The 22,270-nt window shown below is 37.6% G+C and overlaps 1 protein-coding gene across 2 annotated transcripts in view; it reads left to right on the top strand.

Moving 5' to 3' along the window:
• Window positions 1–822: 822 nt before the first annotated feature.
• Window positions 823–22,270, top strand: part of OTOGL (otogelin like) — a 94,850-nt gene continuing 73,402 nt past the window's right edge. Inside the window, exons 1-15 of one of the 2 annotated variants that reach the window (XM_048302318.1) lie at window positions 823–1,110; window positions 2,065–2,104; window positions 3,178–3,226; window positions 5,322–5,379; window positions 7,106–7,204; window positions 7,908–8,062; window positions 10,762–10,883; window positions 12,055–12,260; window positions 14,990–15,120; window positions 15,761–15,867; window positions 18,081–18,187; window positions 18,850–18,975; window positions 19,658–19,766; window positions 20,007–20,053; window positions 21,473–21,618. In XM_048302318.1, the coding sequence (XP_048158275.1) occupies window positions 1,032–1,110; window positions 2,065–2,104; window positions 3,178–3,226; window positions 5,322–5,379; window positions 7,106–7,204; window positions 7,908–8,062; window positions 10,762–10,883; window positions 12,055–12,260; window positions 14,990–15,120; window positions 15,761–15,867; window positions 18,081–18,187; window positions 18,850–18,975; window positions 19,658–19,766; window positions 20,007–20,053; window positions 21,473–21,618 (1,581 nt within the window). In that variant the 5' untranslated portion in view covers window positions 823–1,031. The remainder of the gene's footprint in view (window positions 1,111–2,064; window positions 2,105–3,177; window positions 3,227–5,321; window positions 5,380–7,105; window positions 7,205–7,907; window positions 8,063–10,761; window positions 10,884–12,054; window positions 12,261–14,989; window positions 15,121–15,760; window positions 15,868–18,080; window positions 18,188–18,849; window positions 18,976–19,657; window positions 19,767–20,006; window positions 20,054–21,472; window positions 21,619–22,270) is intronic. The other variant, XM_048302319.1, reaches the window with a different exon arrangement.

Below are 22,270 nucleotides of genomic sequence, written 5' to 3'. Positions count from 1 at the left end.
GTTACCCGAGAGAGGCCATCAACTTCTAAATTTTATTTGGGTCCAAACCCACCTTCTGTAGCATGCTCAGAGGGTCTTACAAAGCACCTCCTAGGAAGAATGGAGGGTTAGGCAAAAGATAGGCTTTGCAAAATAAAATGAGCAGCAGCAATTTCAAGTAGCATTATATGTGTCTTTAAAGCTGTTGTTTTTCATGATTCTGTTTACATTATGGTGAAGCAGGTAAGAGTCTTTTATTTTAAAACATGATCATTTAAAATTTTAATGAAAATTAGAAATGAAACCCTCTGGTCCTGTTGACTTCTTTCTCCTTTTTCCTGATACGAAGTTTTTATAACATGATTTATTAAAACCAAAATATAATCCCCTGAGAAGCCTTCTTTTGAGCTGTAAGCAAACTGTACCCAGAAATGCATCCAGAATATTCTTAAAATCTAGATGTATTATTTAATAGACGTTCATCTATCCCCTTTTAGGACAGAGAAAGAACATTAACATGTTAATCTCTAAAACCATCTGGTTATAATTTATACAGTGGTATTATTTCAGGGTCTTGCAAAAACATTTTGCTGTACTAAGGAGTAGAGAACAGCACTCAGCTCAAGCCCCAAAGCACACAAAGGTGTGTGACGACTGAAGGATCTCTCAAACCACCATGACATGGCAACATTTCTGTCATTGTCTGCTATGTTATAAAGGGCCGATTCAATTCAACAGGGGAGTAATGCTCGCAGGTCTGGTGGAAGTGTAACTAATACAGGCTGTACTGAGGAGCTACCATGCATTGCTAATGAGAGACATGCAGCCAGGAAGTTGTACGCAACGCTTGCAAAGCTCCTGGAGCTGTATGTAGCTACCAAGCTTCATGTCTCCTGCTCTTTTCCTTTTCTGCATTGCATTATTTTAAATAATGAGTCCAATTATCTAACCTCTAAAGGATTTAAACACACTGTAGAAATACATAATTGTAAGATGCCATATAATCAAACCCATTAATTTGGATAAATTCCCTTTTCCTAACTTATACTGAAATGAACATTGTAGGAAAGCTCAGTTTAATGATACCATGGAGTATATTCTTGCTGCATTCACTGCTGTTCTCTTTGCAAGGTAAGAATTTGATTCCATTTTTTGTAGTAATACTAAGTTTTCAAAAGTTTTTCCTAAATATTTTAGTATTACAGCTACTTCTTTTTCTACCATTATATTTTTTGACCTTGCTGGAATTTGTAAATGCAATTTAAACAAGTATATATCACCATTCTCTCTCACAGATGTAGAAACTAAAATACAACTTCTTTTAAATATTCGTTTTTTATGTCTGAATTTGTTACAAAATAATTATTTATGAATAAAATCTAACTTTCTTGCCTTTCTTGCTATTATGGTCAGATGAGTAAGCATTTAATGATTTTCAATGAGATATGATTTTGTTTGAACACTGCACCTGCAGTTTGTTTAAACATTTTTAGACTGCTAGGGTAAATAATTGCTCTCCTAGTTATAGAAATTAGCTTATTTTATATGTAATGCAGCTGGATCTTATAGATCATTTCCTCGCAACAATTATGAAGATTTTTAATGTAATATGAAAAATTGTCTTGTGATCTTGTTTGGTTTTGTTTGTTTGTTTGTTTTAAGCATGGACTCATTTAAAATTATTTACAATTGAGTCTTAAAAGCCACAGTCAGAAAATTATTCAAATCCTGGAAGTTTGATTCTGGAAAGCTCAGATTCTATTTTACCTGTCTACCTGTACTATTTTTTTGTTATGAGCCTCTGAAGAACTATGAACTCTTTTCACTTCTTCATGGTAGCATGTACCAGAACTACAACCATGAAAACCTGCAGGTAAAGAGTCTGTGAGAGACTCAGATTCTTAGGAAGGAGAGCAAGTAGTGCTACATTCCTTGGAAACAGAGTTCGTGCAAAGATGCCCTGGAAAACTCAGGATTGTTAAACCTCAAAATTCAGTAATGTTCTTTTAAACTTGACATTGCTTGCCAAGGGCAGAGTGAGGCTGTAGAAAAAAATGTTTAACTTCATGATTTTTTAATCTACAGGATCTTATTGCAAGCTTTCTCTTTTGAGAAGAACTTTGAGGTAAGTTTTTATTCCTTATTTGTCGAGTCCTACAAACAGAACAAGAATGAGCAAGTGCAATGCAGTGCAAGTTAGAAAGTAAAATATAGCCTTGAACTCAACATGTAAAATGTCATCTACATGTAGGTTGGATGTAGAACACAGTTTCAGAATGTTTACAACTCTTTTCCAAGTATTTACATAATGGGCATGGGTCGTCTGTTAGAAAAATGGAGGTCCTTATGAAAAATGATACTTCCATGGTCTCAAGAAAGCTTAGAGGAATAATGGAATGAAAACAGCATGAGATCATGATTTCATGACTGGAAAAATACATTAAACAACTATCCATCCACAGTTTTAACTGCATGATAAAATCCTAGCTGCTATTTGAAGCACAGAGAAGTAAGTGCTATACAGCCTTAAAATAAACATTTTCAATACAAATTTTCACATAGAAGCTGAAATCCAAACAAAACCCAAACTAGGCAATGTTCCTGATCCCATTGAATTAAATGGGATCTATGCCATCAATTTCAATGGAAGCATCCAGTTGGATAAAGCTTTGTATGTCTTACGACTTCTAATATATCTAGTGGACACACGTGCACGTCAAATGATGTGCCATCATGGAATATTGGTGGAACTAAGCGTGTTTTATAGCTTGATGCCCTTGTTTCTAAACTTAATCACAAATTAAAGTTGGCTCCAGCTGGAGAGTCATCGCTTGCTATCAAACGTACCATCAGAGTATATTCACGCAACACTCTAGGGAATTATAGCCACTCACATGTAGCATGAAGTAAATAAGAAGCTGGTTTACAATTTTGTATCCTGTTGTGTAAGTCTGTTTTGCCTATTTATGTCTCCCCAAAGCTCCAGGTACCTCCCTGTCCAAGTAGAAATTGGAGTGCCGCCCAATTCTGTAAAATGAGACATTGGCAAAAAAAATCACCTTTTAAAATGTTAACCCAAGAAAGACCTCTTTGATAAAGTGATGGTAATCGGAGAGAAACACTTCTCTCTGGGGACTTGCTTATTCAGGTTGCTCCAGGGACCTTTGATAATACAAGATCCTTTTTGTTTTCTTCCAGAAATGAGTTTAATGCAACTCGACAGAAAAGAGATCTTGTAACAGCTGAGGTAGGTTATACCTCCTCCTCCCTTTTCTGCTCTGGGCCTTTGCCATCCTTACAAATGAGCCTTTGTGGGGAGAAGGACTATGGTAATAGGAGGACAGTGAGGAGGAGCAGCTACTCCCCACCTGCTCACCCTGCCTGAGCCGTGGCCTCATGCCTTCATTCTCCCTCAGCAAAGCGCCCAGTGGATGACCTACCCTGCCGAGCTGACTGATGCACACCATGGGAAATAAACCCGGGGCGTCTCCGTCTTTTGTGAGGGTGAACAGAACGCCCTGGAAAGCTGTTTGTGTTTGTGAGAGGCACAATGGCGGCGCCACTGGCAAAGTTCCCTCCTGGCCATGATGCCCTGGTGGCTCCGGCCTGGCTCTGGTTCCCATCGCCTTGGCCCCAACACTGCCTCATTGCTGCATCCCGGCAATGTTGTGCTGAAATTCAATCGTAAATGGAGGAATCTTGTTCCCCCACTTATACACACTTGCGCTATGGAGCCCAGCCAAGGGTTATAACCCCTTTTGAAAGGGGTAGGCAGGAAGCCAGAGGCTGCCTTGGGATGTTTTGGGGAGCCTGCAGCTGAGCCAGGGGTGATTTTTTCTGAGGCCCCTTGAGATCTACATACCCCTACCAAGTCAGAAGGCAGCTGGTATGAAACACTGTGCTAAGGGTAATCAAGCCTCTGAGAGAAGCAGGACTGGTGGTGTTTTTGGAGGGCCCTCAGCAGGGAAGTGCTGTCACTCTACCTCTGCAAAATGACACAAAGGCCAAAAGCTGCTTTCCTGAGGCGGGCAGCTTGGAGTAGCTGTCAGGAAAAATGGAACTGGGTTTTGTTGTGCAAGGAGGGAAGGGACCCTCTCCAGCTGGCAATGGACCATGGGCACCAGGAATAATTTTGGTGCAGGGGTCTCCCAGGTGGTGATTCAATGAAATCTATTTCAGGTTGATTTCAGACAGATTGTACTACTTGGATGCATCCCACAATGTATTTCCATTTGGAAAAGGGAAGTTTTTATGCCACTGCAAGAGGCATTGGCAAGACCAATCCTAACAGGTTCCTTGCACAGTGTTGTTCACCTTGTGATCCATCAGTTCAAACTCCAGATGTGGAGAATGAGTGGAATCAGGAGGGAAGAAAGAAATTAGCTTACAAGCAAAGACTAAAACAATTTTTTCACTTAGTTGTGCAGCCGAAGGCTTGCACTTAAGTTTGTGGGGACTGCAGAAAGGTAACTATTTTTTCATAGAACATCAGATAAGAAATATATAAAAAACAGAGGGAAGAAGAGCTATTTAAGCAAAAAGGACTAGATTTATAAAGGAAGGGATTAAAACTGGCCATGAATAAATATAAGTGGGAAATATTTAAGTACTCAGCACTTCATCCTGGTAAACTTTCCAGTCAGGCTAGTGGGGGCAAAAGCCCCAAAGTACTTTCATTCTGGAGTGGGATCAGTTCTTGGAAGGGACAATGCGACGTGACAAACTGCAGTAGCAGAGTGCTGGGCCAGATGCAGGGCTTCCTCATGGTGTGAGGCTCCCTGTTCCTAAACAGGAAGCAGGTCAGGCAGATCTGCTTTCTCTTTTGTTTGGGATGAACCAAAATGCAATTCTGAAGGATGTCAAGGAGAACACAAAATCCCTTGCAGCTAGACTGGCCATAGTTGGATGATCAGGGTGCAGCTCAGAGCATGACTCAGGGGAGTGGATGCAGTAGAGGGAGCTCTCCAACTGTGGGTATGAGTGAAGTGAAAAAGGCAGAATGCACTCTGTCCCCTCCCTTTTCCTTCCAAATGTAAATGCAAAACTTCCCATGTGGAGCCTTGGTGATTCACTGGAACTGGAGGGCACGGATGAGAGGCCAGTAATGATCTCACAGAGCAGCTGTATCTTACCCCAGTCCCCTCAAAAGCTACGATGCTTCTCCTCCCAGGCTGCCAATCCCTCCAGCAGCACCCATGACTGTGCCATGTGCTGGCTGAGATGCAAATTACTCTTCTGTATTAAAAGTCCCAACCCAGTGTTTGACTGCAAGGCCTGAGGCTTTTATCAATTCATTTGTAAATCACAAACCCCCTGATTTTGCTTTTATGTTTCTCTGACAGGTTCAAGCTGCCTCTCGGTTTCACCATCATGGGGCTCTGGTGCGGAGTCCACCAGGAGGTCAGTGCTGTGCTCCTCACCTGCAGGAGGAGAGAGCCCTGAAAATGTTGCCTTCCTCCCCTGTGTTACTATGCGCTGCAGAAGCCTTCTTCCTCATACTCCTACAAAACCCTGTCCTGTCTCCTTTTCCCATTTTATCCATGTTAAAGAAGGAAAATTTTCTGTTAAAATTGTACTTTCAAAATAAGGCCGTACAACCAAATATGAACAGCTAACGATGCCAATCCTTTGGGGTTTTTTTTTGTTGTTGTTGTTTTTTTTTTTTTTTTTTTTTTAAAGATTAGTTCTATTGCAATTTTTCATTTCTTCCACTTTTTTTCTGGCCTTGTCAGAGAATGTAAGTATGTCAGAGAGGCTTGTAACTAGTTGTGCAAAGGGAAAGGAATACTCAGGCAATGAGCATGAAGCTGCTCCTGGAGGGTTTTAAGCACTGGAAAAACATGTAAAGCAGGCCCAAGTTACAGAAATTGTTTTACAGAGAAGTTCACTGTATGCAACTTTGGTTGGAATTTTCATATCCTTCTTGGAAAATGCCTGGGTAGGTGCCTTCTTTTGCATGTTTCTATGTAAATGAATATATGCAATTTTATCACTCAAAATTCTAAAAACGGCAAAGAAGATTTCCCCATTAGTGCTGTTATAGAAACAGTAGTTTTTGCTTTGTTGGTATTTTCAGAGTATCTATGTATATTTGGAAAGCAGTTCTTAAATGGAAAAAATTCAAGCTAAGCATGGAAAGGAATTTTCACAATGATGGATGATATTTCTAATCACTGGTAGCTTCTGTGTACCTTTACTGTAAAGGTCCCATTTTGTTCCCATTTAATATCACTCACAGCTTTGCTGTGGCGTCATCAGGAGTGGAAGGGCCTGTTTATTTCATTTACTTTCTGTCTTTTGCCATGCTTTTTTAATCTCCATCAGCAACATTGGAAGCTTTTCTATGTATGTAGAGTTTTAATCCTACACCAAGAAGGCAAGCAACTATCTGCAAAACCTGACAAAGTTTTGCTTTGGGACTAGTTTTCTTCTCCACTTTTGGGGAATTATGATTTAGACCCACCTCAATGAATGATTAGTAAATGACAAGGAGGTCTTAGCCTTCAAAGAGACTATAAAACCATTTAATGTAACTGCATTTGGAAAAAATTACTGATTATAGCATAAAACAAGTAATTCCCATGGAATCTAAAGTCTCTGATTCCAGTCACCTCTGAAGCAGAAATAACCTTTTAGCTGACTTTTTTTTGCATGTGGGGAAGGTTGTTTAGGACTGGGTTTGACTCTCTAAAATATATATTCTGTCCTGTTCATAAACTGAATGTACCCTTTGCAGTAATGTTTAGGAGGGAGAAGCTAAATATATGTATAAATTATGCTGAATTTAGTGAATTAGAATGATCTGTGTCCTGTATATTTTGAGATCAGCAGGACTGGGATTTGATTTCTTTACATGGGAACTTGACCTTTTGTTTGCTTGGAGGAGGTTGACCTTTTGCTCCTTTGTTAGTTTGTAAGTCTCAAACCAAACGAGAACCTTGCTTCTCTTTTAACCAAGGAACATGAAGGATAAAATGAAGCATATGTTAAAAAATGGAGATTGTTGTTGGTTAATTTTCTCGGCTAATATATCTGCTCGTGATTTAACAATAAACAGATTTAACTGATCTCTCAGCCTGTTTGCAAAATACTGTATCTGCTAAAAGGCTGGAATGCTTGCTTACAGGTTCATGTCCTCAGGAGTGCCTTAATGGAGCTGCCTGCACTGAAGCAGGTGACTGTGACTGTCAGTTATTTCAGGCGCAAGGAAGCAGGTGCCAAATTGGTAAGTTTTTTGGGCCAAAATTGTTTAGTGTCAGTTTTCAGGGAGATTTAGGATACAGATTTTGAAAAAAATACTGTTACTAGCATATTTATGATTACTCTATACTAGGACTCTCATTTGGCCAGTAGCTAGGAGGATTAAAATTATGTGCATTAGGGACATAGAGAAAGCAACATCAGAAATGCCTACATTTTAGCACTTGGGCTGTAATGATACATAGATGCCATAGCAGATAGACCATTGTCTAGTTTATCAGTAGCCAGACAGATTTTTTCTAAGTTAGTTGAACAACCAAAAAACCACTGCATTTGTTCTAATGAGCAGTGGCTTATTGCAATTTAAATTACCCACTATTTAAATACATTAGTTTCTGGAATCTGCTATGTGTAGGGATCAACAAGAATTGTCTTCTAGGATGTACAGAATATCTAAATCCCTTGCCTCTACTTGTAATTAAAATGTCTTCACTGAAGCAAATAAAAAACTTAACAATGGTTGCACATGGCTAAAACTGCAGATTTAGGATTGAAAAAGAGTACTGAGTTTATTTAAAGTTGAAGGCGTAAGTTTATCTTTTGTACTTGCTATGTATTTTCTTTATAAGCTCTTGTTTCCTTTCTGAGCTCCTACTTTTGTAGATGCATGTGACACCTGTCAATTTTTGATGACCATGTTTCTTGTAAACTCAATGTATTTTCTCCAGTACCTAACACTGGTAAGGACCGAGATGGGATTTGCAAATCGTGGGGACAGTATAATTTTGAAACATTTGATGGCATCTACTACTACTTCCCAGGAAATTGCTCCTATATATTTGCAAAAGACTGCAGTACTCTGGAACCCCAATACACTGTTTGGGTAAGTATGTACATATGTAAGTAAGTACATACACTAGAAGTATGTAAGTAAATATAAAAGTAAACAAGTAAGTAAAATAAGTAGAGAAACAATAAATGTACCAAACTGGGCATTAATTACTTAAATATAAAACTGTGGAAATTTGGAAAGCTTCTGGAAATGCCTAAACCTACATGCAGTAACTCAAAATACTGATGAATAATCAAAAGAGTCAGCATATTAAAAATAGCATTTCCTACTCCTCCTGTCCTTAATGGGAATTCTTCTCTCTCCCTTCTGGGAGCAAAAGTGGGTCTTAAAGCAGACCTCAGAAACTTCACTACGCTTCAGATATCAGATTGTAATAGAACCCACTGAGTTGCTAAGTGAAGTGCAAACAGCTACCACTTGCCTATTAATGAGGAACACAGACGTGCTAGGCTCTGATTCACAGCTATTGGCATGCTACGAGGATCTGCCTCCTTGGCCAATGGGATTTGCTCCCCCACCCTGTCCCCTCTAGGGATTTGCATTCTAATTTTGGATTACCTCTACGTCATGCAGAGAAGATTAACAGCTCAAAAGCTTTCATCTTGACCTATGTATGGAAGGCACTCTTTTTTAGTAGTTTCTTCAAATTGCCAAGTACCCATGGTTAATGACTTTGGGTCAGGGGGAGTTCAAACCTATACCCTCTTCGAAGAGAGATGCCCTGTTTGTCAGACTGGTGGTTATTGTGGGGAGAGGATACAAGCTCATTATATTACCTTATTCAAAATAGTTGGGATTTGGAGCCGATTGGGCAGGGAAGAAGAGACAAGAAGTATCCTAATTCTGAGTCCATGTAGGTCCAGTGGTCGTAGGGATGAGGGCAGATCTAGGTGCTAATTTCTGCTCTGAGGACTGTTTTTCATTTATAAACAGATGACCTCTTTCTCACTCAGATAACAGCACTTAGTGAAGATAAATCTACCATTAGAACTGCCATTTCTACCTACTAAAGTTACAGAGAGATGCTGTTACACCCTTCTTTCACGATTTCATTTTAAATATTTGGATTCTATGTGCAGCTGTGACCTCTTAGAGGTTTTAAGAAAGTGCTATAGCAAAGTCCAAGATTATATTAAAATCTAGAATCAATATGTCAGTGGATTCCAGTGGCTCTGGAAAGCGAGAAGGTTCCATTCAATTACTGGAACGAATGTAATATTTTACTAAAAACTGAAAATGTTTACTCAGCAAAGTCATAAGTAATGTGACACTGTAGACAGACTGGGCAATGGAGAGACAAAAACCTTGCCAAATCCTCACATTATGGTCCTTCTGGCTTTAATAATCCACCCCTCAAGAGGAGAAGAAAACATAAGAATTATTTTGATTTTCCTTTATTGTTTTTCTGTCTTGGGTTGGTTTTGCATAGAAGCCATCTGCCAGTACTAACAATTTTTATGTTGTCTTTAATTATGATTACTTTTATACATGTAAAAACTCTTAATGATTTTCCTGGTCTAGTTTATTTCACCTAAAGAAACAGTAACTGATTTTTACTTCCAGGATTTAGTGTCAGTTAAGGAAGATTAATTCAAGTATTCATTAGCACTGTATGTGTTTACTCATAGATATTTTGTTCAAAACAGTTACCTTTACAGCCTCCATCACTATGTTGGTAAAATGTTCCCAATTAAAAATTTATTTAGCTTCACAGCACTGTCAAGTAAACTGGTGATGAAATTCCCATCCTTCTCAGAGAATGATGACACACACAGTAACATTAAGTCATATTTGAGCTATCTAAACTCTGTCTACGTTTTAATCTGGGTAATGATCGGCATCTAAGATTCAAAACATGTTTCCCTCTCTCTTCAGTGGTGTCTAAAATAAGCTCACAGGCTTTTGAAGCACTATAGGACATTCTGCAGGTTTGGGTGGCTCATTCCCTCTGAGATTTATGAAAACTGTGTAAGTTTTGCTCAAGCACAAACCCACAGTTTTCAAGACCTGAGAGTACTGTATTCAAGCGAGATAAGTTGATATGTGACTAAATCAACCCCCTGGCTCATTATGCTATATACATATAATGACGAGAAGCACACTTCAGAAAAGTCTACCCTTCTGCATTAGTAGGGCTGAAAAGCCAGTGCAAAATGGATTTTAACAGATCCATGTAAACTAGATGCCTGCCATAATCTGCAGGAGCACTTCAAAATCTCAGGAGATCCTGAGTGGTTTGGGAAGGCATGTTGTGGTTCAGCTGGTATAAGTCTCAGGTGGCAGTGCTGCTATTACACTGAGGTTTTGTATTGGTTTGTAATCCTGTTTTATAGATCAGACCTCTAGAAACAGAGCAATAGGGGTGTTTCCTTAGTGCAAGTAACAAGCTCCTACTTTGGCCACTATAAGCTAGCTCACTACGGTGTCTCTGAAGTTTGTCAAGCATACAATACCTGTCTCTTTCATCAAGTATTTAGACTACTGGCCTGTGATGCTATGCACTATTAAACAGTTACTGTATTTCTCAGCAGTATTGTTTAGTGTGAACTTTGAGTTTTGTGTATCTTTGTAATTGTGACTTTGTAATATTCTAGGTATTTATTTGTAAAGCTCTTCCAGTAACTGGAGCATAAAAATGTAAAATATCATATACAAATTTAATAAAAATGGTGTGAAATTATTGAAGACAAGCATTTATTCTTATTGTGTGTCTATTTTTGCTCTCAAAGGTTCATAACAGTCCTCACTGTTATGGCTCAGTATATACTTGTCATAGGTCCATCAGCTTATTTTTTTCAAACCAAGAAGAAATAATGATTTCAGGACATGAAGTAAGAAAAAATGGAATCAGGTGAGTGTTCTAATGGTGGGTTTTAATATTTTATTGCAAAAAGATAATGCAGAGTTTGGGAAATTGATGCTTCTTACACAATCCAGATAAATTAATTTGATCTGTATCTTTATTGATCCCTTGCTGTTCTATATGGGGGCTGATAGAGCTCTAGTGTGAGCAGATGTAACAGTACTGATAAAATACCTGAGTAAGAATAGAATACACTCCCTGCATTAGCTGTGTTCAACTTCTCAGCTGTAACCTGTAATTATTCATTCCTTCTTTGTACAGACAAAGTCTGTGTCAGGCAATCCTAGTTAATCCCTGGTGCATCCATTTTGAACAAGGCAATTATTATTTATTCTTGGTAGCTATAGCTAATATAAGACATGATCTTCTTCTAGACAAGTCTGAATTGGTTCAAAAAAAGATCTTAAGCTCCTCTGGGGCAAAAACTCCACAAAACATCTCTGAGGTACAGCAAACCTCCAAATTTACCTTTTCTTTTTTTTTAATAAGCAAAAAGATGTGCCTGAGGCTATCAGAAGTATATTTACTGGTTGATAAAGTACAGAAAATTTAAGAAAGTTGTTGAGGTGCTTTTGCCATCCACTTTGTAATGCTATGGTCTTTAGTATCTGAGAATGATAGCTACAGTGATACTGTTCAACCCAACAGAAGCAACTCTGGAGGATTAAGATTAGATCTGTGCTTATTGTTGTCCAGTGGTCTTTCAACAAAGGAGGAAGAGCTACAACTTTTTTGTCAGTGGTGTTTTCTGTACTGCAAGTTCCTCCATTTACAGATGTCTAACCCAGTGATGACCCAGTGCCCAGAAGGGCTGCTGGTGGTCATAGCACCATATAGCTCCTTGCCCAACGCAGCATGCTTGTGAACTCAAGAATTCCTCAATGCAGTGTGCCAGGCTTTGAAAGTAAGGATGCATTATTCTTTCAAGCTTATAATTGGTACAGCTGATAGGTGTATACAACAGAAAGCACTCATTTTTGATGGTCGATACAGAGGATTAAACAGAAGATAGTAAAAACATGGTGAAGAGTTGAATGGAGTGACTGCGTACACCCAGGAAAAAGTGTTTGTTGGGTTAGCAGGTGATGTTTTATGTCGTATTTTTCTAGCATGAACCTCACCTCATCTGAGATCTTTGATGTAGACTATATTTTTCCAGATTAATATTGCCTCAGACAGTTGGAAATGCTTTCATTGAGAGACTGGCTGACTATATTCTGGTGAAGACTACCTTTGGTTTTTCTCTTGCTTGGGATGGAAACTCTGGTATTTATATTAAGTTGACAGAAGAGCATAAGGGAAAACCTTGTGGCCTGTGTGGAAATTTTAATGGCAATAAATATGATGACCTGATACTTCAAAATAGTAAGTAAATAGCTTACCCTTACTTTGTGTGAAGAGTTTCCATGTTCACTTTAAATACAATGCTTATAAATATCATGCTGTAAAAAGGCAGTCCTGTTTCAGTTATTTCAGGAAAAAAGTGTATCTGCTCTACTTTTCCTTCTCCTCATCATTAAAGATGCAAAAGGGAACAGGTCCTAGTTCAAGAAAGTATTTATATAGGCATTTAAGCCTCTTGCTCAGCAAAGCACTTGTGGTATGTTTATCCTAACTGACGAAAATGCCTTCAAACAATGAATAAATAAACAAATGTTTATGGTTTTCTCTGTGTTTAAAGATGGAGGGAAGAGCACCATCTCGAGTTATTCCTTTATAGCAACATCATAGAAATCCTAGTTGAAATAAATACATTTCCAAGCTGTTTCCAGGGAGTTCCTTGTATCTCCTGGTTGGTATGGTGGACTATGGGCCTGTGACTACCCTGTAGGATGAGGAGCTGCTTTGTGCTGTGTCTGAGGCAGAGATGAGTTTTTAAACTTGTATTCTGTAGCTTAGGTAGGGAATACTCCACGGGGACTTTTTTCCTACTTGCAACTAATGTGAAAAAAAAAAAAAAAGAACAAGAACAAGCTTGAAAATATGAGGAGGATTTTTCTCACTCTTATAAAAACAAAATAAGATTATCTTACTGTTACCATTAACTGCGGGAGAATCTAGTCCCATGGCTCTGCATGTTCTTAAGTCACAAAAGGTATCCCACTGTAACTTTTTTTCCCATTTTTTATGGTTGGTAGTGGAGATTTTAAACTTTCTCAGGGAAGGAAAGTTCGCTGTACCTATCTTTGCAGAATCTTTAAAAATCTGCCTAAGTATAAATTTTTCATAGCTTTTCTGCCATGAGAGCAGTAAGTTTTCTGCAGTAACTTCTGCACACCAGAGTACAGTAAGTTTAATAAACAGTGTAATCTGCTGATGTATAATAATAGAGAAAAATAATATTTGGAGGAAATAATGAATTCAAATTATCTCTAAAAAATAGTAATTTCAGTATCTTTAAATGTATTATCTGTTTTAAAAGATTTCCAGCTCATACCTGTCTTCATTTTCTGAGCTAAATTTATTCACCATCATAATTTCTTCTAGCATTTTTCTTTATCAGAAATGATAGCATTATTGCACTGTACAGCTGAGACCCATATGAATCACTTTAATCATGAACCAGCTGTATAACATGGTGCCTTGACTCTGCAAATGCCAGCACGAAGTTCTGAGATCTTCATGAGAATAGATTGCTAATTCAGCTCCCTTCCAAGCTGCAACATTTTCCTAAGAGTTTCTATATCTTATCAATCATTTGATATCATGATTTATCTCTCCCAAAAAAAGTACTTCCCTGAGTAGTGTAAAGGTAGCTCTTACACCTATCTTGAGTCTTTCAGAGTCCAAATGCTCATTATTTGTAATGCTCAAATACATAAGTTGCTGCGAGGCATATAATATTCCTTTTCAAAGTACAGTTTAAAAACAAACTCATTTTCTGTTTCCTTATCTTCACCTTTAATGCCATCTTTGTATTACTTTAATATGCAAGACTGTGTCTATGTATCTATGTGTCTATGAACTGTTTCAAGGACAGTGATTTTATTTTGTGGTATTTTTTAAAGACCTAGAAGTTTTTTTCAAGCCATGTCAAAATGTACATAAAATATTTTTAATGTTTTTCTAGAAGCAGAGTTATATCAATAGGTTCACCTCTGGATCAAACCCAGCCTTTTATGTTTGGGAAGGGTTTTCTGCATAAAGAAATACTCTGTCAGAGTGGAAGAAATACTTTAAGTCTGCCTCACTCTTAAGTAAAACAGACTGATGGTTAGGATGTTATTGTCATTTATTTGTGGAGATCCAAGTATATGTATCTGATTAGTGTGCTTTGTGGCTTTCCACACTGCAAGTGTCCAACTTTGTACCTCTTGTGCTAGAAGTTTGATTCAGTTTTATATGGTACAGCTCTGGGAAAAAAACCCCTCATTTCAATATCTTGTCTCCTAGTCATGCAATGATATAGTTAACCACAGCACAGATACCAATTACTACAAGGCTCTTCAAAGTGGAGGCAATATACCCTTTCTAACCTAATTAAGAATATAGAGAAAATGCAATATTTAGTTCTTGCTGCAAGTATATGGGATTTTTGTGTCTGTTTCTTTACTGCCAACCTTCTTGTATGTTCATGTATCTAACCAAGCCTGTTGCCATGACTTCCAGTCATGCATCTTGTTTGTTAATTTTCCCATGCTCATGCTGTGAGGAGAGCTGGGCATATTGTGAATGTGTGTTGTAGGGCTTTTCTGCATAAGGGAAAAGGAGGGAGATAATAGCACTAAATGACCTTTGTGAAACCTGATGAAAGACTTAAATTGCTTCAAAGAAATGTATTTTTTTTTAAGTATTCAATGCCTTACACTTGTGATTATCTGTATATTTGTTATAAAGCTATCAGTGATTGCACTTAAAAAAACCCAAGCCAACACTTTGTCATGTATTTTTCAATCTTTTTATTTAAATGTAGTATAAAATACAACCTGAAATTAAAAAAAGAAAAATATCACTTTTCTTTACAACTCGTACTCTGAAATCATCTGTAATTGAGGTAATGAACACATTGAAAAAGGATTAAAGATTTCAAAGCTGTCTTATGTGTTTGTTTTGACAATTTTTTTTATTGTTGCTCTTTCAATGTTTTCATGCAGTAGGTGAATATACAGAAGACATTGCTGAATTTGCAAATAGCTGGGCTGTGCAAGCCTCAGATGATATAGCTTGTGTCCCTATTGCCTCAGATTTTTCCAGTCCTTGCTCAGCCGATGCAGAATCCACTGAGGTAAATTTACCATATTTTATATGTATACACATAGATACATGCATATACATGTAAATACACGAATTTCCTTAATCTTCACTGCCTACTGATGGTAAAAGAATCTAACAATATACACAATGTTGAAAAAACCTTAAATGCATTGAGACTTTGAAAAAGGAGATTCAGATCAGGGCTGTTGCTAGGGAGTCCCTGATGTTCTTCATACGTTTAGCTTAAAAGTACAAAGGCTCAGATGGATGTGCCAAGTGGCACCAGTCTGCTGGCAGAGCTCTTCATTACTGCATTAAACTTGGGTTCAGTTTCCAGTCATGGCATCTTATAACTCATTATTTTAGCAATTGTGAAATAAGGCAGAAATAGCTGCAGGTCAGCTCCTGCATTGATACAAAATGCTTTTCTTTGTCATTTCACACTTTTTCATCCCAGTTGGTTTAGGACCAGCATACAGTCAAGCAGGCCTAGGCAGAGAGGACAAATTTTAGGAAGAATAATGAAGGAGATATAATAGTAAATTGAGACTGCACAATGCTCAAATTTTAATGGGGATATAAAGGACCTTAGACTAGGGAAACAAAGAAGAATGATGCCTGTTCAGAAAGGACTGGCTAACTTTCATTTACTGATTCTCCTTAATGCACAGGACATATTCTTCAAGTGCCAAATATTCCTACAGTTTCCTTTTCTCAGCTGTCATGAAAGCATAGATCCGTATTCTTATATTTCAAGCTGTATGAATGATCTTTGCAGGTAAGTACTGGCATTCTTGTGTATTTAATCTTGACACATGAAATGAATGCTCACTCTTTTGTGTGAGACCAGAATAAAAGGACATTGAAGGAAGTTAGGAAGAACTAAGTTCAAAATGAAAGAGATGGAGTTTCTCAGGGGGTGATTTTGTGTGGGAACAAAGGGCACAGAACCAGCCTGACAAGGAATATTTTGATTGCTAAGGGCTTACATAGATTCAAGGAAACACTAGAAAAATAAGTGGAAGATAAATTCATGGAGAACCGCTCATGACAAAAGATGAGCTGCTAATCACAAAAAACCCATGAAACTTGTATCTGGAGGCCCTGAAACAGAACTGTATGAAGATGATACTAGGGAGAAATATCATCAATACTGGAGAAGCTGGACCATTTGTCAGACACAGCTGGACTGTTTTTTTATGAGTAACCACTATCATTCAAATTAGTAGAATTTTTACAAAATGGTTCCATATACTTAAATTCAGAGTTGGCAAAAGAAATTCAACTCTCATTTGCTTTAGTGGGAGTCACACCCCCTCAGCTGCTGGCATTGTAGGCAACCTGGTATTTTTCCCTTAGCTCTCCAGACTCCTGATTAGTTCTTGTCATTCAAGTTAAGATTGTACTCCAGTAATTGAATAGATAATTGAGCAATGTGCCACTTTCTTCTTAGTAAGGTTTTCAAATTAAGATGTAGTTGTCACAATTAGGAGGATATTTACCAGAGTATATAATTCTCAGAGTATCACCGGTTTAATCAAAAACATACAGAAAGGATCAAAAGACTAAACATAAGGATCACTCAGTATAATCCATTAAAACTTGTTAGTTCAATTCTTGATGAATGTTTAGTTTTCTGATTTACCATTGGGTCAAAATGGAAGAATTTGTGTTTGTAGGCAAACATTGCTCAGAAAAGAGATGAGTTGCCTCTGTATGGTCTCTTTGTAACACATGAGTTTACTGTAACTTTTGAAGAGTAACAAAACCCAAATTTTTAAAATAGGATATTGAATCAGTGCTGTGGTGTTAAGGAGGGCTGGATTTTTGTCAACAATCTGATGTGTGTTGATGTGAATTTTGTGAATGTTAAAAACCTTGAAGTTTCTGTGTCTCAGAACCTCATTAATTTAGGCTTATTTTGTTTATAAAAGAGACCTCTTTTCTTGTGGCTTAGTATCAGTTTATTAAGTCCTTTGTGTGGCCATAGTATAGGCCAAGTATTCTTTCTATTAAGACCCATTTAATTGGATTAGATAAGGAGAGTTGGAGAGACTCTGATCACTGTAACAAAGAGTATAGTGGTGTTTGATTTGATAACAGATGTGTTGAAAGCAGAATACAAACACAGTATAACACGTTCTTAAAATGATTAATTTTGAAAGCATGATTTTGTGTGCTGAGAAGCAAATTTAGTTGATCTGTCATAAACATGCTTATAATAGAAATGTCATGTTATGACTAGTTAATTTTGGCATCAAATCTTCCACAGTGAATGATATGAGTTGTTCGGCTTTCAGAGTAACAAAAGTTTGGTGGTATTTCACCGTATGTGTCTTACATCTGAATAAAATTTGAACTTGCCTAAACATTAATGAATGTCTTTTTACTTGATTCTGGTAAAAATCCACCATACAGCTTCTTCTGTATAGACTAAGACAGAAATCTTGTCTTTGCCCAAGGTTGTGCTGTAAATCCCTGAGCCTGTCCATGGTATTCAGTGGATATTCTGGCTCTGAGAATTTCAGCACAACAGGAGTCGACTAATAAGGTTCTTGTTATCAAAGTTCAAGGCAATTGGAGACTTGAAATTCTTACTTGAACCAGAATGTCTTTTATCAGTGTAGGTCAGAGTTTCTACATCATGCAGGAGGGAGAGGCCTGAGATGGGGATCTTGAGACTCTTGAGTTGTCCATTGTCTTCACGAAAAGGTCCTGTTTCTCTTTCACTATAAGCGACACTTTTTAAAAATAATAGATTAGTGGTTTTGTTCATTGTAGTAATATTAAAATGAAATAACTTTTTGTGAGATCAAATGACAAAACCACAATGGTGTATTCAGTGTAGCTTGTTCCTTTTTACATTTTCCCTGTGTGCCTTTATGACCAAGTGGTGTCAGCTATGTGTGAAATATCCTGTGCCATGTCACATGGCAGGAATCGTAGATGGGATTTAAGTTCCTTGATTACTCTCTTATTTTATCATTTCAGAGTGGATGATGATGAAACATACTGCAGGGCAGTGACAGAGTACGCTAGAGCATGCTCTCACGCTGGGTCCCCGGTGCGGGACTGGAGGGATGACTTTCCTGCCTGTAGTAAGACTCTTTAATAAAGCATACTGTGTGACCTTTGAGCTATCCCATGTATTCAGTTCAAATAATTTCATCTTGGCAACATTTGTCTCTGTAGAACTCAAACCTGATACTCAAGTTGATCAGCCAGTTTCACTCTTGCTGGCAAACAATGAAGTCCATGACTTGCTAGAGGAATATTTTAATTCCATTGTGGTATGGTTTAGATCCTTACAAAATTCATGTGTCTGTGGATTGCTTGAAACATCATGTGCGCTGATCATATTCTAGGACAAAGAACAAACATCTTTCAGCCTCTACTGGCCCTGTAACACAGTTAATGCAGTTAATGCAGCTCCTTCTTATTATCACTACCACCCATCAATTGCAGCTCAGTCTCATGCACAAGGCTTTGAACTGGCTGAGATATGAGCACATTTCCCTGTCACAAAGGCTATAACTAATTTTGGAGAGATGCTATAAAGATTTGCTGAAGAAAGACTTAAATATTGATGAGAGCTTCACATTAGTGCATCAGTTAAACCTCCTCCAAAACATCCATTGTACTTGATCTGATTAACTACCTATACCAGAAGAGCTGCACAATGCTTATTTGACAGAAATGGGTTTTCTAGCATGGAAAGAGAAATTGCACTAATGTTCAATATACCGTGGGGTTTTTTTAGCTGAGAAGTGTGAAGACACCTTTGTTCACCGTGACTGTATCAGTTGTTGTCCACCAACCTGCACATTTGAAAAAGATTGTCTTGGCAGCAACCTGCACTGTTTAGATGGCTGTTACTGTCCAGATGGTAAATATTATCAACATTATTTCAAAAAATACATGTAAACCTAGTATCCAATATCGTAATGAAGTCTGTATAGACTGTGCTTAAAATTAAAGCCTGAAAATTATGAATATTGTAAATTCTGCCGGAGCTGTTACCATTGTCACTGTGATTCTGTCCTTTATTCTGTGCTATTGCCTCAGCATGCAATATCAGTTAAAATATGGAGCCATTCCTAATGCTTCCTGCAGTAAGATATTGCACAGATTTAGTCTCCTTTATTTGAATTATTCAAAAATCTATAGAAATTTTGTTTAAAGAGAATGTGTCATGCTCTGTACAAGAAACTAAAGTTTCTGAGACCTGTACTGAATAAAAATTATTGACTGGACTATGAACCGTCCTAGTTCTAGATGGACTAAAGATAATGAGATTTCAGAATATTTTCATTTTTGAGTCTGTGCAGTTCTACATGCTTAAGTCAGACATTTTTCATAAACCAATGATTCAGAGTGAAAACTTGTTTTTAGGGAGCTTCACTCTGAGCTCTCTGCACTCAGTGGGCAACTGTTTTTGCTGGTCCTTGTTTAAGATTGATGACATCACCTTCTGGCAGATTGGAATGTTTGAGTCAGATGGGGAAGTGCAGTGATCTGGAGTTTGTTAATTTGTTTTATATCTCATTTATTAACTTCTTTCCCAATAGGTCTCATTATGGAAAATGGAACTTGTATCTCTTTGTCAAGTTGTCCTTGTATTTATCATGGAACTGCTTTTCCTGTAGGCTCAAAGATTGAACAAGAATGTAGCAACTGGTATGTGAAAGCCTGTGTGTTTCATCTCTCTGTGGCTACTGTCCATAGTTAGTTTAATATCGTAGTCACAGTTACATTTTAAATAATAGTTACCATCTATGTTTTACAGTCTGAGGCCTGTGTATCACTAAAATATACAGGTTATTCTGTGTGAATTCAAGGTATGTTAATTAACTCAAAGCTACTTATTTTGCTAGAGATCAGAACACTATTTCTGTGTTTTGTGATTTTTCTTTTCAGTGTCTGTGTTGGTGGCATTTGGAACTGCACTGATCATGATTGTCCAGGTATTTGCATTTCATTACTCTTTTTTCACTTCATAACAAAAATTATAAACTTTTCTGAAGACAACAGGACCATATATGACCCAAGACTTTTGGATGCTAATTTAGGAAAGATTAGGCAGATGGATATTGACAGTAGCTGTGGGCCAGCTGGAATGAAGCTGTTAATTGCCTGACAATACTCACCCTGCAGTTTCCCACTTGCTTCCCTACCTCAGTGTGCTACATCCACCTCTTGTTTTCTATGTCTTGTTTATGCTCAGTATTATTTGCCGCAGATGGTGTGTTTTTACTGCCTGTGCAGTACCTGGGCCAGGTATAAGGATCTCCTCACTTCTAGGTGCAACTTTAATGTACGTAATAAGAAAACCATCATTCTGATGCTGTGTGCTGGATTTTCTCTCTTTTAATAGCAGTTCATGTTTGAATAATGATCCTTATCTTTAAAGATAGCATGTCTCTGTAATGAGCTACACAGAGGAACATGCAGCAGGCAAGTGGTGAAACTTCCTTGATAGTTCTGTACCTCAGACAAGATTATATTATGAAGTTTCTGAAAGAGAGATTTTTTTACAAATTGTGGAGCCCTCTTTGAATGAGGTAATAAGGCTTAACAATTTCTAAGCAAGGCTTGACACTGTGGATCTGTCATGTAAAACAATTGAGATTGAGAACCACTCTCTATGTCCTGTGTGTGTTGTGTGCAGACATGGGGGGTTAATTACGACTATTTTGGTCTGGCCCTAGGAACTGAGTTGCTGTTAGCAGTGGGAGCAGGTTAGATGTGCTCCCACAGAGCACCTCTTGCAGCTAAAATGAATCTAGTTCATGTGCTCTGATGCTACCCTATGGTGTGATTGAAAGTGCAGTAAGTGGGGATGAGCTGGAGACTTGCTTCTGCTGTGCATTCCTGATTTGAACTGGAAAAAAAACCCAAAAAGGTGTGCCCTGAGGACAGACACTGAAACCTGAATCTTCTTCATACCTGTGGTAACAAGCAGTGCCATAATACCTAGAAGGATGGAGAAAGAGGCTTGTCCTCTTTCATGCTGAGTCATGGGAAAAAAAAGAAGATTCTAGGATACTTCTGAATAATAAAGAGATAAATAAAGTAAATAAGTAAATTTTTATTTATAAAGTATTAAAGAGAAAAGTCTTTTGTATTTTTGTCAAAGGCATCTCATCTATTTAGAACCAAAAGATGCTGCACATGGATGTGTTCTTTATGAGATGGTATCTGTTGGAAATAGGTGTCTCTAGCATAATTTGTTTCTAAATGCCATTATAGCTACATAGATTAAGGTTAGCCTGGGTTATATGCTTAGAAATCAGGAGAAAGGTTTTTTTTTCTCTCTTAAATAGTTTGCAGACTAATGATACATTCTTGTGGAAGTGAACATTCTCTATCCTTTTTCTCTCAAGCTGAGTGCTCCATCACAGGCAGCTCTCATTTCACAACATTTGATGGACGTCATTTTACCTTTCTTGGGATTTGCCAGTACATTTTGGTAAAAGGCACTGGAAAAAACAAATTCACAATCACTTTACAAAAAGCACCTTGTGGACAGGTAAGCCATTTCTTTTTTTTTTTTTTAATGTTGAAAAAAACGAGTCCATCCATATTTCAAGCAATCTTCTAGGAGTTCTACTGTAAACTACTTGGTTATGTTAAATAGAAAATATAAACTGAAACAATTTCACAGATTTTTTTTTTTGTAATTGTTTGTGTTGCTACATGTTGTATTGCCCTTTGGAAAAGCTGTTGCAACTTTAGTGAGATCAATCTAAAGAGTTACTCATTTATGCATATTAAAGTTGTATAAACACCTTTAGTTATGGTACCAACAGATGTCAGGCTTTGGAAAAGCTGCTGTTGGCAACACTGTAGGTTTAATACATCACTATTTAGGCAAGACTTTTATTTTTTTGTAGCTTTAGATTTTTATTTGATATAGCATAACATAACATATTTAATTTGTTGGAACAATGCCTTTTAGAAATCTATGAGATTAGTCACCACACATACTTGTTTGAAAATATTTTGGCAGACATTCAAAAACAGGCTTTAGGAATAAAGGTGCTTATAAAAAGTACTTACCTGTGAGAATGGATTTAATGAGGCTATTAGGCTCTCAGGAGAAGGGGCTTTGAGAGTGTGACTCACAGCTGCCCATGTGCTGAGGACAGGGATGTCTGAACTCCTCAGCAGAGAGCAATGTC

The sequence above is a fragment of the Corvus hawaiiensis genome, chromosome 4 (assembly GCF_020740725.1).
Source record: "Corvus hawaiiensis isolate bCorHaw1 chromosome 4, bCorHaw1.pri.cur, whole genome shotgun sequence".
NCBI classification, from domain to species: domain Eukaryota; kingdom Metazoa; phylum Chordata; class Aves; order Passeriformes; family Corvidae; genus Corvus; species Corvus hawaiiensis.
The sequence above is the reverse complement of the archived record's forward strand: the minus strand, read 5'-3'. Positions and strand labels throughout refer to the sequence as shown.